Source organism: Ambystoma mexicanum, chromosome 6p, assembly GCF_040938575.1.
Source record: "Ambystoma mexicanum isolate Mex_15411 chromosome 6p, UKY_AmexF1_1, whole genome shotgun sequence".
Classification (NCBI taxonomy): Eukaryota; Metazoa; Chordata; class Amphibia; order Caudata; family Ambystomatidae; genus Ambystoma; species Ambystoma mexicanum.
Genome location: NC_090935.1, coordinates 55927237 through 55945073, shown reverse-complemented (window position 1 = coordinate 55945073; position 17837 = coordinate 55927237). Strand labels below are relative to the sequence as shown.

Here is a 17837-nt window from a genome sequence, read left to right as displayed (position 1 = left end):
CCTGATGCTTGGGAACTGTGCTTTATGATAAGAAGGTCTACAGTCAAGTCTGGCAGGCGAGTGAACCAGACTTGGTACCACATTTGTGACCTGGAAAATAGGGGAAAAGACTACCGATGGATACTTGGGAATTGTGTTTTGTATATGCCTGGAAGAACATTTAAGATCTAGAACTTATAAGCTAAATAACCTTGTATTGTGTTTCCTCATCAACTAGTGCCGTATTCAGAACGAGAGAGGCCTCTTCTGAATCAAGAAGACACCCAGTTTTTCCTTAGTTAGTCTAGAGAGCAAAGGACTGAAATAGGTTTGGACGGAGGAAAATGGTAGGCCAACCCTTCAAAGAAATAGGGCAAGATAGGGTTTTCCTTTCCTTTTATCGTTATATAAATAAAAGTATTTGCCAACACAGATGCCACCACTGCAGCCTTGAACTATTCTCCTTATTTATTTTGTACTACTACATCTACTTATTATGTCATCTTTGAGACACCTGAAATATATTTAGCTGGATCAGTTAGCTGGATCAGTTACTTTCCCTGCAATGAAGTACTGCATTTTAAATTGTATAAGTTGATAAGTAGTACAAATGAATGCTTCACATGTAATATATTTGTGTATAACTGTATTGTCTATGTCATGTTATTATTGTTAATTGTGATGAATACAAATATTAAAATAGGTTCCAAAAGTGGGCAGCAAAAATATTCTAAATTATATAATCAGTAATACCATATATGATGTAATTATTGATCATCTATGGCGTGTATGATGTCATTAGTGACACCATCTGTGATGTCATCAGTGATATTGAATATGATGTAAATAGTGATGTTACAAGTGACACCATCAGTGATGTCATCAGTGATGCATTGAATGATGTAATTAGCGTTCTCAACCGTGATGTAATCTGTGGTGTCTATCTGATGTCATCATTGTGGTCATACGTTGTGCAGTAGTTGGCGCAAAGTTAAGGGGTACTTGCCTGAAATGCAAGTGCTGATTTCCAGGGTTTTGTTGCATTAAATCTAATCACCTTAACTCTCACTTAACCATGTTTTTTTAACTGAATATGAATATATATTTAACATTTCCTTAATTCATGCAAAGATGGACAGTCCTTGATAGGTTTTCAATAAGGTTTAAGCTGCATTGTTTCATTCACAGGTACAATTGGGAGGACGCAACGCGCTCTTTTTGGAAGAAAGACGACGCAGTGCAACACAGGTTCAATCCCCAGCTCTGCGCTTAGAAACCTCTGGGTATTAAGTGTGTTACAAATAACACATTAATAAATTAAACACTGATATCCAACATTTCCATGGGTATCATTAGTACTCACCAAGCTCTCCACCATCTAGGGAGAAGTCCTTTTCCAGGATGGTCCATTTCTGCACCTTTTGCGCCCTGGAAACTGCCCTCTGGTTCACCCGGTCCAAACCCTCCTGGATGGCCTTGTAGATCACAGGGTCCTTTGAGCGCACTACCTCCGACACGCATGTAGCATGGCTGCCCAGCTGCTGGCAGAACTGGATTACATCTGGGGTCAAATCATCCTTGGGTTCAAGGGTCACCGGATCTATAATACACTGAGCAGAGGAACAAAGGACCAAGAAAGTGAGGTCCCCATTGATCTCCCATTTTTGTTTAATTTGCCTCCATTAATGTTGTCCCAGAGAGACCACCACAAGCAAGACATTCACAGACAGCAAGGGGTAGAGCTCCTATGAAGGGCACAGGGCAAGAATCCCTTAACGATAGAAGGGTCCGCGGCACATGTCAAAGCCCATCACATCGTATTCAAAGCCCTAACACTGACCCACAAGTGCATTCACTTCACTGCTCCAGCATACCTTTCTCAAAGGAGCCACCCCGTCTCCACTACCAGACCAACCAGATCCCAGTACACCAACATGCTCTCTGTGCCACTAGTAAAAAGAGTAAAAGTGGGTGGATCCAGCTTCCCCTATCTCGCGCCCACTCACTGGAATGCCCTACCTCCCACTATCCGTGGTGAGGACTCCCTCACCACCTTCCGCAAAACACTGAAAACTACCCTCTTCACATAAGGCCCGACACATCAGCACGAATACTTATCATATATGTTGTAATATACGACCAAATGCAATATTTGTAACAACAGTATGATTTCTTGTACTATTCATAATGTGTCAACAATCGCTATCATGCCTGTACCATGTAACTAAGTTATTGCAAGTAACAACTTCAATGCCCCTGGGCTGCTTGCGCGCTATATAAATATAAATAAATAAATAAATAAATGTCAGAAGAGTAAAAGGTACAGATATCGGATTGGTGCCTTGGTTCTACTTCCACAGTCACTTTTGGGCCAACCATAGTACAATGACTCTGGTGGTGGATGGGTAATACGGAACATCGGGTAGAGCTCAATGTGGCATTCATTCTTGTGGTCAACTGAGAAACCAATGCATTCCCTCAATTACAATCATGTCATAATCCCAGAGGAAATTCATTATTCCATTGGTTTAAGCAAGACATTTTACCCAGTGCAGCCTAGCCTCCCTTTACTTGCTTTCGAATGCAGATTTAACAGTCGCTTCTTCTGTTCATGCTTAGTTAGTAAATGGGCTGGGAGGCCATAAATATTTTATTTTTGTATTTAGGTTTAGCCTCCTAGTTGGGATAGCATGTTCCTTTGTAGAAAACGTGTTATTGGTATTGTGTAATTGTTCCCTGCCGTAGGCTTTGCACTTTCTATTTAAACTATCCCATCATACAAATGCATTAGATTTTTCATTGATATAAAGTTGCATAAATCTGCATTGTATTATTTTCATTTAATCATTTCTGTGGGTTGTTTTATGAATTTTCAATTCAAAATAATCATAAATTGACTGACGGAAAGGTTGATGGGTCAGTATAAAACATGCATGACTCTGGACATTGAGGTATGGAGGTTTTCAGCCAAGGTTAGACAACCTCTCAGTGGTATTGAGACTGGACAGGCAGGCTTCAATCTTTGGGGGTGTGGACACTGGTGTATAGAGGGTTTCACCCAAGGTTAGGCCAACTCTCAGTGGTATTGAAACTGGGCAATTCGGCCTCAATCTTTGGGGAGTAGACACTGGTGTATGCATGGTTTCAGCCAAGATTAGATCAACTCTCAGTGGTATTGAGGCTGGACAGGCAGGCTTCAATCTTTGGGTGTGTAGACACTGGTGTATGCAGAGTTTCAGCCAAGGTTAGACCAACTCTCAGTGGTATTGAGGCTGGACAGGCAGGCTTCAATCTTTGGGGGTGTGGACACTAGTGTATGCAGAGTTTCAGCCAAGGTTAGACCACCTCTCAGTGGTATTGAGACTGGACAGGCAGTCTTCAATCTTTGGGGGTGTGGACACTGGTGTATGCATGGTTTCACCCAAGGTGAGACCAACTCTCAGTGGTATTGAGACTGAGCAGTTTAGCTTCAACCTCTGGCTGTGTAAACACTGGTGTATGCAGGGTTTCACACAAGGTGAGACCAACTCAGTGGTATTGCGACAGGGCAGTTTCAGCTTGGATCTGTGGGTGTGTAGACACTGGTGTATGCAGGGTTTCACCCAAGGTTAGACCACCTCTCAGTGGTACTGCGACAGGGCAGTTTCAGCTTTGATCTGTGGGTGTGTAGACACTGGTGTATGCAGGGTTTCACCCAAGGTTAGACCACCTCTCAGTGGTACTGCGACAGGGCAGTTTCAGCTTTGATCTGTGGGTGTGTAGGCACTGGTATAGAGTAAGGATCACTCACAAGGGAGACCAAGGAAAAGAATGTTCATAGAGAATATACTAGAAAATATATGACTACCTATTTAACAAGGATCCTACGCATTAAGCTAAATAAATGTATAAATAAAAACAGTAAGGTGTCAAATGTAGACACCACCCACATTTAAAATAGGAAACGGGTGCACAATTGTATCACAAAACATTACACTGTCAAATAGAAAGTTGGATGGTAAACAATGGTTAGAATGTGTTGCAGGCTAGATACATTATGCTAGCTGTTTTTAATTTGTTAATGTTCAGTATTATGCGGATGACACTCAGCTCTCTTTCAGGCTCCCCACAGCCTCCTCCTCTCTCTCGCTCATTCCTGACTGTCTATCGAGAATTCAGGAGTGGTGCAACTCGAACAATCTCTGCCTCAATGCCAATAAGACTGAGATCTTTTTCACTGTGACCCCTGCTCCCGGTTTCCCTCTCTCACTCTGTCCACCCTCATGGGCCCTCTCCCTTCACCTTCCTGTGAGGTAAAAAACCTTGGTGTCATCTTCGGCTCCACTGTCTCCTTCCCTCCTCATATCATTGACCTTGCCAAGAAGGCCCATTACCAGCTGCACCCCCTCAGAGGTATTCTTCCTTTTCTCACTTACCTCCAGAAGATCACTGTCTCCAGAGCCCTGTTTCTCTCTAGGCTGGACTACTGCAACACCTTTTTCTCAATCTCCCTTCCTCTACTCTCCACCCTCTGCAACTAATCCAAAACAGTACTGTGAGACTTTTCCTTGGCCTCAAGTTCAGGGATCGTTTCTCTTCAGCCCTGAAATCTCTCCAATGGCTCCCAGTGGCGGCAAGTATCAAGTTCAAGACCCTTTGCATTGTCAACAAGGCTTTCTGGGGCCAGGCACGCATTACATCCAACTCCCTCTTCCTAAACACCTTCCTTTTTGAGCCCTTCGCTCAGCCACCTCCAACTCTCTGAGGGTCAGGTGCTTCTTCAGGCAGAGAGTAGAGGTTAGATCTCTCTCCTCTGCAGGTGCCTCCCTCTGGATCGACCTCCCTGCCCCTCTCAAACCTGGGCCGGGCCACCTGAAGTTCTGGAAGCAGCTCAAGACTTTCCTTTTCCCATCTGCTTTCTCTATCTCTCTCTCCTGCTTACCCTCCTATCAGCTGCGCTGACTGGATGCCTGGCTACCCTCAGAGTCTCACTGGGTACCAGGCGCCTCCATGACCAGTAGCCCCTGTACTCCCTCAGTGCCTACCACACACTTAGGGGCTGTAACTGAAAACCTACAGTCCCCTCCCTCCTTGCACTTATCCAGAGCCACGCTGCCCTGGCTGCATTTACTCGGCGAAATGCTGCCCTGATTGCACTTCCCCTTCCCTGCCCCTAGCACTTTCCTCTTTCCCTCCCTTCCCTGCACTTTGCATTATCGCACTTGCATGATCTGAATGACACAAGGCCTAGTAAGATTGTTTGTTTTGTCCTCCCTCTGTCTTCCCTCCTTTGTCTTGTTGCACCTAGAAACACTTGTGTACAGGTGCGTTATAAATGACTTATCAAATCATATCATAATTCCTCTAACCAAGCTGCACTGACTAGATGTTTCTTATTTTCCAATTCCTCTAACCAAGCTGCACTGTGTAGCTGGATTATATTTTCTAATTCCTCTAAACCAAGTTGCATTGTCTAGCTGGCTTTAATTTCCGAATTCCTTGAACCAATCTGCATTGTCTAGCTGGATATTATTTTCAAATTACTCTAACCAATCTGCATTGTCTACATGGTTTTTATTTTCCAATTCCCCTAACAAAGCTGCATTGTCTAGATGGTTTTTATTTTCTAATTCCTCTTACCACGCTGCATTGTCTAGCTGATTTGTATTTTCTAATTCCTCGAAACAAGCTGCATTGTCTAGCTGGTCTTTATTTTCTAATTCCTCTAACCACGCTGTGTTGGCTAGCTGGTATTTATTTTTCTAATTCCTCTAGCCAAGCAGCATTGTCTAGCTGGTCTTTATTTTCTAATTCCTCTAACCCAGCTGCATTGTCCAACTGGTCTTTATTTTTTTGAATTTTTCTGAACAAGTTGCACTGTCTAGCTGAATTTTATTTTCTGATTCCTCTAACCAAGCAGCATTGTCTAGCTAGTCTTTATTTTCTAATTCCTCTAACCTAGCTGCATTGTCTAGTGGTTTTTATTTTCTAATTCCTCTAACCAAACTGTCTAGCTCGTCTTTATTTTCTAAGTCTGCTCTCCAAGTTGCATTGTCGAGCTAGTCTTTATTTTCTAATTCCTCTAACCAAGCAACATTGTCTAGTGATTTTTATTTTCCAATTCTTCTAACCAAGCTGCATTGTATAACTGGGTTTTATTTTCTAATTCCTCTAACTAAGCTGCATTGTGTAGCTGGATTATATTTTCTAATTCCTCTAAACCAAGTTGCATTGCCTAGCTGGCTTTAATTTCACAATTCCTCGAACTAATCTGCATTGTCTAGCTGGATTTTATTTTCAAATTACTCTAACCAATCTGCATTGTCTACATGGTTTTTATTTTCCAATTCCCCTAACAAAGCTGCATTGTCTAGCTGATTTGTATTTTCTAATTCCTCGAAACAAGCTGCATTGTCTAGCTGGTCTTTATTTTCTAATTCCTCTAACCATGCTGTGTTGGCTAACTGGTATTTATTTTCTAATTCCTCTAACCATGCTGCATTATCAAGTGGTTTTTATTTTCTAATTTCTCTTACCAAGCTGCATTGTCTAGCTGGTCTTTATTTTCAAATTTTTCGGAACAAGTTGCATTGTCTAGCTGAATTTTATTTTCTAAGTCCTCTCCCCAAGCTGCATTGTCTAGTTGGTCTTTATTTTCTAATTCCTCTAACCAAGCAGCATTGTCTAGCTAGTCTTTATTTTCTAATTCCTCTAACCTAGCTGCATTGTCTAGTGATTTTTATTTTCCAATTCCTCTAACCAAGCTGCAATGCCTAGCTGAGTTTTATTTCCTAAGTCCTCTCACCAAGCTGCATTGTCAGCTGACCTCTATTTCTAATTCCTCTAACCAAGCAGCATTGTTCAGCTGGCCTTTATTTTCTAATTCCTCTAATCAAGCTGCATTGTCTAGGTGGCCTTTATTTTCCAATTCCTCTAGCCAAGCAACATTGTCTAGTTGGCCTTTATTTTCTAAATCCTCTAATCAAGCAGCATTGTCTAGCTGGCCTTTATGGCCTTTATTTTCTAATTCCTCTAACCAAGCTGTCTAGCTCGTCTTTATTTTCTAAATCCTCTCTCCAATCTGCATTGTCGAGCTGGTCTTTATTTTCTAATTCCTCTAACCAAGCAGCATTGTCTAGCTAGTCTTTATTTTCTAATTCCTCTAACCTAGCTGCATTGTCTAGTGATTTTTATTTTCCAATTCCTCTAACCAAGTTGCAATGCCTAGCTGGGTTTTATTTTCTAAGTCCTCTCACCAAGCTGCATTGTAATCTGACCTCTATTTTCTAATTCCTCTAACCAAGCAGCATTGTTTAGCTGGCCTTTATTTTCTAATTTCTCTAATCAAGCTGCATTGTTTAGATGGTCTTTATTTTCTAATTCCTCTAACCAAGCAGCATTGTCTAGGTGGCCTTTATTTTCCAATTCCTCTAGCCAAGCAACATTGTCTAGTTAGCCTTTATTTTCTAAATCCTCTAATCAAGCAGCATTGCCTAGCTGGCCTTTATTTTCTAATTCTTCTAACCAAGCTGTCTAGCTCGTCTTTATTTTCTATGTCCCCTCTCCAAGCTGCATTGTCGAGCTGGTCTTTATTTTCTAATTCCTCTAACCAAGCAACATTGTCTAGTGATTTTTATTTACCAATTCTTCAAACCAAGCTGCATTGTATAACTGGGTTTTATTTTCTAATTCCTGTAACTAAACTGCATTGTGTAGCTGGGATTTGGTTTATAGAGTTTGCTCTTAATGCAAAATCATTACGTTTTACTTTGTCTATGTGGCCTTTATTTTCCAATTCCTCTAACCCAGTAGCATTGTCTAGCTGGCCTTTATTTTCTAAATCCTCTAACCAAGCAGCATTGTCTAGCTGGCCTTTATATTGTATTTCCTCTAACCAAGCTGCATTTTCTAGCTCGTCTTTATTTTCTAAGTCCTCTCTCCAAGCTACATTGTCTAGCTGGTCTTTATTTTCTAATTCCTCTAACCAAGCTACATTGTCTAGTGATTTTTATTTTCCAATTCTTCTAACCAAGCTGCATTGTATACCTGGGTTTTATTTTCTAATTCCTCTAACTAAGCTGCATTGTGTAGCTGGGGTTTGATTTATAGAGTTTGCTGTTAATGCAAACTCATTAGGTTTTACTTTCAACAAATCTGCTAATTTCCACTTGCTTGCTGCAAGATCTGTGAACATCTGTTTCCCCTGACTACGTTGATCTTTTTGTGTGATCTTTGGTTTTATCATGGATATATTTTGGTAACTCGATTTTAGTTGATATGCTGCCAAAATCCATGGCCCGATTGAAGGCTATTTTTCATGCAGATGCCCGCCTGCTTTTTGGAGGGTTGATTGTTTTACCCCATCTTTTGGCCTCTTCACTGGTTGCCATTGGAACCTTCTGTAACCTTTGCAAGAAGATCCTTCTCAGGTGCCAACATGTCATACTTGAACTCATTGCCACCTAATTTATGTAAGATCCCCGAATATCTGAGGTAGGCCAAGTACTGCAAACATGGATATGGAAGTCGTTAGCATAATTCTATTTTTTTATGGTCAACAGCCTTTCAAATGTACTGTGATTCTGATGTTCATGAGTTATATTGTTTGTATTTCATTGTGTTTGCCAATCATATATGCTAAACCTTGGTGCAACCCCAGATGAATTCATGCCTTGTTCGTGCTATCTAAACACCTTAAATTAAATATATTTTAAGGCCCACCAACACATACTCAATGGTCCAAACCTACCCTTTGAGAAATGGTGCAACAAGAGTCACAGGCTAGTGAACTGTTTCACTTAATTAGGCCAGATTTTCATCAAAATGAAAAATTCTCTCATATGCTAACAAAGGGCAAAGTAAATAGATAAATGAAAAATGTTCTCATATGCTAACAAAGGACAAAGTAAATAGATAAGTGCAGTTATTGTAGTGCGCAGTAGCTAGGTAGGTACTTACAGATATCCACAAGAAAAGGTAAATAGCAACCACACACATATTTTACATCCAGATTTCACCACCAAAGACAAGGCCAGGGATGGCTGTGGGTAGGGACTTCACTCTCTATGGTGATTTACATGGTCCTCAAGGGGCATAGGGAGTGAAAACGGTATGCAACGCCAATAATTCAGAAGACTTGGGAAAGACTACTCCTGCCGATGGTGGCAGTGCAAATGGGCCCATGGGGCTCAGGTGCTGAGGTGAGTTTCAGGGTTGGGATTGTGTTGGGTTAGTGGTGGTTCCAGGCTCTGCTTCAGGACTCGCAGTCACAGATGGCGCCTGCAGCTGGAATTCACGATGCAGGCCGATGCTCAGAGTGTCAAATCACTGGAGAATGGCTGACGATGCCACTGGCGGTGAGCAGTGTTTGGCGATCCAGCAAGGGCCTGCTGGCAAGGCCGGGGAGGCAAAGCTCTTCAGCTCGGGTGTGCTACCTCCAGAAAGAACGCTATGTTCTAACTCAGAATACGGGTTATACCTCCTTTTGGAATAATAGGGGTGGCTGATTATTTAACCTCCACCCACAGTATCTTTGAGCTCCAGGCTTCGTAGATTTGCCATTAAAAAAATCCAGGAATCAAAAGAAAGATCTCTTAGTTTCGAATTCCTCAATGTCCTCACCAAGTAGTCCAAACATTTTCGAATGTATCCCTTCTGCAGGGATATATTCTTGTAACGTTGGTAGGTCAATATTCACAAGGGAACCAACAAAGTTCACTCTCTGTGACTCTGAGATTGGTCCAACTTGTAGCCTCAGGTAGGCTCTGGACCTGCTCAAAGACTGCGGTATCCTTTCCTTCTGTCACTCTCCTTTAGAGATATCTATTTTATCAGCACTGGGTGGGCCATGGTTTGGCGCATTCCTATGTGATATGGTTTCTTCACCCCTCTGTCCCTAGTGTGCTTTAGGCCTGGTTAGCCATAGTCAATGTGAGTATTCACTTTCTCTGCCCCAGGTGGGCTATGGGCTCTGTCCGTCTAAATATTACAGTTCTCTCATACCCCTTGCAGGGACTTCACTTTCTCAGTCCTCGTTGAGCTAGAGGCATGGTAGTCCTATTCAATGCGGCTCTGCTGAGGATTCCTCGAGGCTTTCTCACCTGGAGAAAAAAAGCCAAAGACCAGGATGTTCCTTCAAAACTTTGAAATATTTCTTCAGAACTTTATAAAACCAACATCTATACAGATAAGTGCGTTTTACTTTCAAAATATGGAAGATAAACGAAAAGCTCTTTTCAAAGCATGACAGTCATGTGGAATAATGAATGTGTATGAGGGAGACAAGCATTGTATATACTGGACCTCATTACAAGTTTGGCGGTAGCTTTGCCAGTGAAACCGCCAGGCTGCCGCCAAACTTGCAAATTTCTCTGGCCCCTGACAATGGGGAAATACAGGGCCATTCCAACCATGGCGGACCCTGTATTTCTCCATTGCCAGGGGCTGGAAACTTTTAATCCCCATTCCCATTTGAGCCCCATAGCCCCATAGGAATGGAGAGGCCGGTAGCACCGGCACCATTCAGAATGGTGCCGGTGCTACTAGCATTGTATGCTCGTGGATGCCAGTGCGCCCGCCAGGTCAGACCTGGCGGGCGGGTAGGCACCCACGAGCAGTACTTGTAGTATTCTGGTCTGGTAACAACGGTACCAGCAAGCTTACCAGTACCGTTTTTACCGGTCTGGCAAATTTGTAATGAGGCCCACTGTCTCTATCCAAATCACATTTAGGAGGATTGTGAAATGTGTGCCACTTTTAGCACATAAACCCTGAAGGATAGAAAAATGAGACCAGCCCTTTGGCTTAATGGGCGCAGATACCCTCCTTCAGAGGCCGAATCCTCTAGAAATGTGGTGAAGGACAGAACAGGCAGGCCACAAAATCTCATAAGAGGGCAAGAACAAAGGAGAGGATGTCTTCTTCTTCTTCTGCCTTCAAGAGGAAAAAGGAAGGAAAAACAGAAAGAACCATCCGTTCGTCGATGACCGGGCTGACGAGTGCCCCGTTGAGGACAAAAACCATGTCGAAGCCCGTTTATGCGCTCCGTTCACGAGAAACGGCCATCGCCCGAAAATCACTGTTGACGGTGCCATGGTCATCCACGACACAATCATCGGCAACGGCCATCAAACCATCGTCGTCGAAGGGAAAAAAACGTGCAATTAAATCTTTGTCAACAAAGAGAACCATGCCCTCGAAGGCCTTGTCTACAGTGTTGACTGCTACCCCTTCAACGACAATGGTACCATCCACGGACGCAAGCCGGATAAGGTCGACGGCAACAGCAACGTTGACGGTACACAGGAAGTCGCCAACATCATTGCTATCCATACCGTCAACAGGGTGGGCTGGCCCGAAAAAGGAGGTTAGAGCATCCTCATCCACGGGCATGCAGAAAATCTAAAAAATCAGGAAAACTGAAGCAAAACTGGAAAAATTAAAGCACAAACATAAATCTGGAAACAAAGGGTTGCCAGATAGAAAGGATCAATAGAGGGCTCTACACCAGTACAACAAGGCCCAATAGTTATTAAGCTAGCTCTCAGGCCCCTGCACTCGCCCAACATCATGGAAGACCAGTTTATAATATCAGGAAGTGGGAAACCATCACCACCTCATTCTCCCAAGGGAGACTCTGATCAGCCTATAACGTCCAAAGGTCTGGCCCTTTCTCGGTCTAATCAATTCTACCAGACCAGATACTGGAGCACCCTATTGATTTGGAATTTGAACAGGGATACTCACCCCAGCCCTCTAAGGAAGACCAATATTTGGCTCGGGAAGCACCCGTGTGGCCGAGGTTACAAGAGTTACCGGACCCTAAGTTGCAGGCACCTGTAGCACCACACCAGCCAACAGAACCTTTACTCAACCCAGAGTCCCTGTTATCATTACAGTTCTTATCTACTCTCCAATCTCGACTTCAACAACTGGATACTAGGCTACCAGTGAGCCAGCTGCACCCACAGGCACCCGATGAGGCGCCATGCCCCTCAGGGGAACCCCGTAGCCCTGGAAGAACAACTCTGTGGGAGCATCTGGATGAACTGAAAGGCAATATATCCACCAGGCGTACAACCTTGCTGCAAAGAGAACCGCTGATCAAACCTAGGAGGCAGCTGCACCAGACCACGAGGGGCTTCCCCAAGGCTGCAACATTCCCCATACAGTCAGGAAGAGGGAGAACTCTAATCCTCTACCACAGACGATGAGTGAGGTAATAGAGACACTGATACCTTTACCTCAAAATCACTGGAGCCAGAAAACTGGGAGGATACGGACATTGGTGAACCATTGTGTCAGTCACCACCCAACGACATAACATCATTTCACAATATGGTCCAAAAGGCTTGTGAGGAATTCGGCCTAGTACCCTCTGAGCAGAAAAAGGATTGTTTCCTTTTTGATTCAAGGCACAAGCTCAGAAAGGTGGTAATGTCAACTACCATTCTAGTCCATGGGCCTCATTACACGGTAGGCGGTAACCATGGCGCTATTAGCGCCATGGTTGCCGCCGGTATTTTAAAGTGTCTGACTTGGTGGATGGCAGAATTACCGCCCTACTCCAAGGTGAGCGGGGGCGGTAATTCCCCATTCATCAAGGCCCTTCCCCATTTTTGCCCCCATAGGGCATAATGGGAATGGCGGAAGGCGCTAATTACGGTACCGCAAATTGCGGTACCGTAATTAGCACCAAGGTCCCTTTGCGGCACCCTACTTTAACGGCTGGTAAAACCAGCCGTTAAGGTTGGGTCCTGCAAAGGGAACTCGTAGTAAGGCGGTAAGGGTTTACCGGTACCGGTGCCCTTATTGGTACCGGTAAACCCTTACCACCTACTGTGTAATGAAGCCCATGTTTTGGAAGAACTACTGTTGCTCATGTGAAAACCTTTCTCAGAGCAAGCATTAAAAGGCCACTTGTAGAAGAAATGTAAGGAGCCGGAGATATTCCCGAAATGTCTTACATCGCATACAACCCCCGAATCAGTAGTGTCCGCAACAGCATGCAGAAAGTCAAATGTTCAAGGTCAGAAATGCGCAGTACCACCTGACAACGACAGCAGGAAACAAGACTCATTTGGCAAGAACATTCTGGCCACAGGAACCACAACATAAAAGCTGAAATTTCACTGGCAATAATCTCAAGATACGACCGCGAGATGTGGAACCAGATGGCACTGCTATTAGAGTACTTGCCAGAAGATAAAAGAAAACAGATCCTGGACATCTTAAGAGAAGGGGAAGGCGCCTCCAGTAATGCGATCAACATCACAGTCGACATAGCGCAAACAGGTTTTAAACAAATCAGCAACAGCATTGGAACTACAGTTAAAATGGTTAAAATGCACAGATTTCAGAGCAGATGTTCAATCAAAGGTACTAGACATACCTTTCGAGGGAGACCAACTTTTTGGTCCCAAAATTGACGACGCCCTTAAAGTGATAAAAACAGACACAGATACAACGAGGATGCTTCCCATCCTGACGTGAGATGCACTTTTTGCTCCTTCTGAGGAGTCTCGGGTCGCTCTGCGGTGACTAATACAGGCAGAAGAGTTTACCAGAGGGGAGCCTCCTATTCACAGACATACTACCAGGGGTATCGCCAGGCATACCCATACAAACAAAAAGACTATAAGCAAGCTCCAAGAAGGCGACAGTCAACATCCGCCTCTAGGGGAAGACAGCAAAAACAAGCCTGACTTCCATCGACCGCGGGCACACACGGGTGGGCTGAGCAAGTGGGGGGCAACTTGCAGTACCATCTACAGTAGTGGCAACAGTTATCGACAGACAAATGAGTGTTAGACCATCATACAAAAAGGACACATCATAGAATTCCAGGGAAACCCCCCTCTGGCGCCCCCAGTATTTCAACACCAAACGCACTTTAACATCTTAACAAGTGAAGTGGAGAAACTGCTCATAAAAAACACAATCGAAAAAATCCCAAAAATCAGAGAGGCAAGGGCAGCTACTCAAGATTCTTTGTGGTCAGAAAACCGGACAAATCATGGTGACCAATTCTGGACTTAGGAAATCTAAACAAAGATGTCAAGAAACAAAAGTAAAAAATGGTCACCTTGGCAGATGTCACAAAGCCAGTAACGGACAACGACTTCCTAGTGTCACTGGATCTCAAAGATGCATATTTTCACATTCCCATTTGGAAAAGCCAAAGAACGTTTCTAAGATTTATTGTGGGAACAAATCACTATGAATTCAAAGTCCTCCGTTTGGACTATGCAAGAACATTCACAAAATACCTGGCTCAGAAAAAAAGATACCATGTGTATCCATATCTCGACGATTGGTTAGTACGAGCACCCTCGCAGCGGGTGGCAGAAATGACGATCCAGCAGGTGTCCAACACTCTTTCACACCTCGGCCTTGCAATAAATTCAAGCAAATGTAGCAAAGTTCAACACCACTGAGGGCCGGATACGTCCGTCGGTAGAGAAAGCAGCGTCAATACTCCATCTAATCATGAAATTCTACCCGGGCACCAGAATCGCAGTCAGAACATTCATGCAACTACTGGGCACCATGACATCCGGCATTCCCCTAATACAACATTGCAGGTTACAAATTACACTGCTACAAGAATTCATTGCAGATCGGTGGTCCCAGCTAAAAGGATCATGGACCGACTAGTTGATGGTAACAAACTCACTCACAGACAGCTTGCAGTGGTGGCTCACGCCGTCTTGCATCACAAAGGGCATCCCATTCAGGGATCCACGGTTTCAAGATACCCTGATCACAGATGCCTCACTGACAGGATGGGGCATGCACGCAAACCAGCTATCAGTAAAGGGCCGGTGGCCCCGGCTGAGACGTAACATCACAGCAACATCTTAGAACTGAAGGCGCTTCACTCGTTCCAACCAGTGCTCAAGAACTAAGTGGTAAGAGTTTTCACAGACAACGTGATCACAATGTATTATTTGCAAAAACGGGGGCACAAGGTCAAGGGTGCTCTCGAGAGAATCCCAACAGTTGTGGCATTGGGCCATCAAAAACAGCATGCAACTACAAGCACTTCACCTCCCTGGAAAAGTACGCGAAACGGCAAACCAACTGAGGAGAGCCAACATCCAGTCACATGAATGGCAACTGGTGGACAGGAACTCCTACACATCTTCAACAAGTGGGGAACACCGACCTTCGATCTATTTGCCACATGGGAGAACAAGAAATGCCCTCTGTTCGCAAACAGATAACCTCATCGTCGATCTCTAGGTGATGTGTTTGCAATGTCATGGGAAGGAATATTTTTCTATGCGTTCCACCCAACACCGGTGATACGCAAGGTCCTACAAATGATTGCGACATGCAGATGCACAGAAATTCTCATATCGCCAACATGGGCGAGACAACAGTGGTTCTCAGACCTTGTTCACCTATCCCAGGACAGTCCAATCCCTTGGATTCAGGACCCTGACCTGCTCTCCATGTGCAGACAGCAGGTGCTACATCACAACCTAGGGGTCCTCAAATTAAAAGCCTGCCTCCTGACTTCAACGAGTTTGGACAAGACCTACTCAAGCAGGAATGCAGAAACATCCTTAAGGCTGCCTGGGCGGAATCCACAAACAGATCATAATAATACAAGTGGAGTCGTTTTTACACTTGGTTTTCTCAACAATGATTAGATCCATTAAGTATAGAACCTCAGCAGATCCTACCACTCCTATTAAAATTAGCAAAACATGTTTTGTCACACTTATCCAAAAAAATCCATCTAGCTTCAATTTCTAGATACACCAGGAAGCAAGGTAGCTACCATATTCAGGGCCCACATTGTAAAACACGTCATGAGAGGTCTATTCCGCACCTACCACCTTCAAAAGAAAGTGCCACCTCAGTGCAGACTAAACGCTTTGCGTTCAGCCCTAATAAATCTCTGTTCAAACCTATGGCGACTACACATATAAAGTTTGTATCCTGGAAGACTGCTTTTCGAGTGGCAATCACGTCTTTCAGATGGGTATTGAAAATAAATGCACTTTCTGTTAGACCTCCATATCTACAGATTCAAAAGAACAAAGTTGTCTTAAAAATGAATCCTACGTTTCGTTTCCAAAGTGTTGTCCAACTTCCACCTGCAAACCAAAGTAACCCTACCGGTTTTCTTCGCATATCCGTCCACACTGGCTGACGAATCTCTGCACTCACTAGACCTTTGCAGAGTCCTGAAGTTCTACAGAACCACAAATGTTCGATGAACGTTGCAACTATTTGCAGTTTTCTGACAGTTTTTTTGAAGCAAGGTATTGCCAGATGGGTTTCCACCGCAATTTCAGCAGCACACACTCAAGCCAATCGACCAATACAAGGACACGTCAAGCTCATTCCACTAGAGCGGTGGGGTCTTCGGCAGCACTATGGGCAGGGCTTCCCCTGTCAGACATATGCTACACAGCAACCTGGGCAGTCCCCCACACCCTTTGGCAAGCATTACTGCATGGATGAACAAGAAGAAGCTTAAGCAAGAGTCGGACGGGCCATTCTAAAATGCTTGTTTCAATAAGGTAAGCCCTCTCCCGTTACGCCTCGTATTACAATATGTTAACAGCTGTGGCAATCTATACAAAGCATGTGAATCCATGAAAAAACTTTTATGGAATAACATGCGCCCACCTACCACCCCAAGGGTGCAAGGCTACATTTCACCAACTCCCATCTCTCAGGGGTTAGAATGTGAAGATGGTCTCCTGGGTGGGGCTTGTCACTCGACGTACCTTGGGCTGAGGCAGAATATACCCAAGAAGACATGAATGGGCTACTAAAGTGAGCTTCAAAGCTCTATTATAAGCTATAATAAAATGTTACCAATGATTGCCAAGCTGTCTGCAAGGAATATTCAAAGCATATGAATCCATGAAAGATACCAATGCTGGAGAACAGGAGTTACAGGTAAGAAACATACTCCTTTTCCACCCTAGGTGGGTTATGGGCTCACTCAGCACTGATTATTACATTTATTTCACCCTCTTGCAGGATCTTCATTTTTTCAACCCCCGGTGGTCTATGGGCTCGCACAGTCTGGAATATTACAGTTCTCTCACCCCCTTTCAGGCTCTTTAATTTCTCAGCATCAGCCTCTGGTGGGCTATGGGCTCGCACAGTCTGGAATATTACAGTTCTCTCACCCCCTTTCAGGGTCTTTAATTTCTCAGCATCAGCCTCTGGTGGGCTATGCGTTCGCTCAGCCCGGTTTGACATCAGCCTCATCGCTTTCTAACCAGTCCGCCTTGGTAACCATGTACCTAGCCTCACATTTTGGGGCTCAGCATTGGTGTCGGTTTCTCAGGCTCTTGCATTTCTGTGCCTTGGAGTCCCCTTCAGTCTTCACGGACGGTTCTAATGCGCTTCCCCTTCCCATTCAGGACTTTGACATCAGGGCAATGGGACATTGGTTCTTCTGCATGCTTGGTGGTGCGCTTACTGCCTCAGCTGCCCCTTCCGGTTTGGAGTATCTGCCTTCAGCGAAGTGGCACATCGTGTTTGCTCTGCAACCTCCACATCCTCTGCATGGCTCTTCTTCCTTTGTCTAAAGGACTACCTCCCTCCTCCAAATCTTGTGGCAGTGTTCTGTTTTTTCTGCTGGACTGGACACTCACTTCTGGCTAGTTTCCTGCTGGTCTTAAATTCTTCCCTGGGGAAGTGGGGAGAATGTCATTGGTCAGAAGGTGGAATCGAGTACAGGTCATTAACCCAGCCATTTACTTTAAAGAGGCCCTGAATATTATTTACCCATTCATTTCCATATAACCAACAAACATTGGGGTCTTGGTACAGGGGGACGTGGGATGGACCCTGACTTGTGTATTCCTTGTCCCCAGAGGGTGGTCAACGCCAGTGGGATTCCGCTT

At 44.2% G+C, this 17837-nt stretch overlaps 1 protein-coding gene across 2 annotated transcripts in view; it reads right to left on the bottom strand.

Annotated features, from left to right (window-relative positions):
* Positions 1-17837, bottom strand: part of LOC138511202 (long-chain-fatty-acid--CoA ligase ACSBG2-like) — a 737514-nt gene that overhangs the window by 124940 nt on the left and 594737 nt on the right. Inside the window, exon 13 of one of the 2 annotated variants that reach the window (XM_069626729.1) lies at positions 1343-1589. The exons of the other annotated variant lie outside the window; for it this stretch is intronic. Within the exon in view, the coding sequence (XP_069482830.1) occupies positions 1343-1589 (247 nt within the window). The remainder of the gene's footprint in view (positions 1-1342; positions 1590-17837) is intronic. 2 annotated transcript variants of the gene reach the window in all.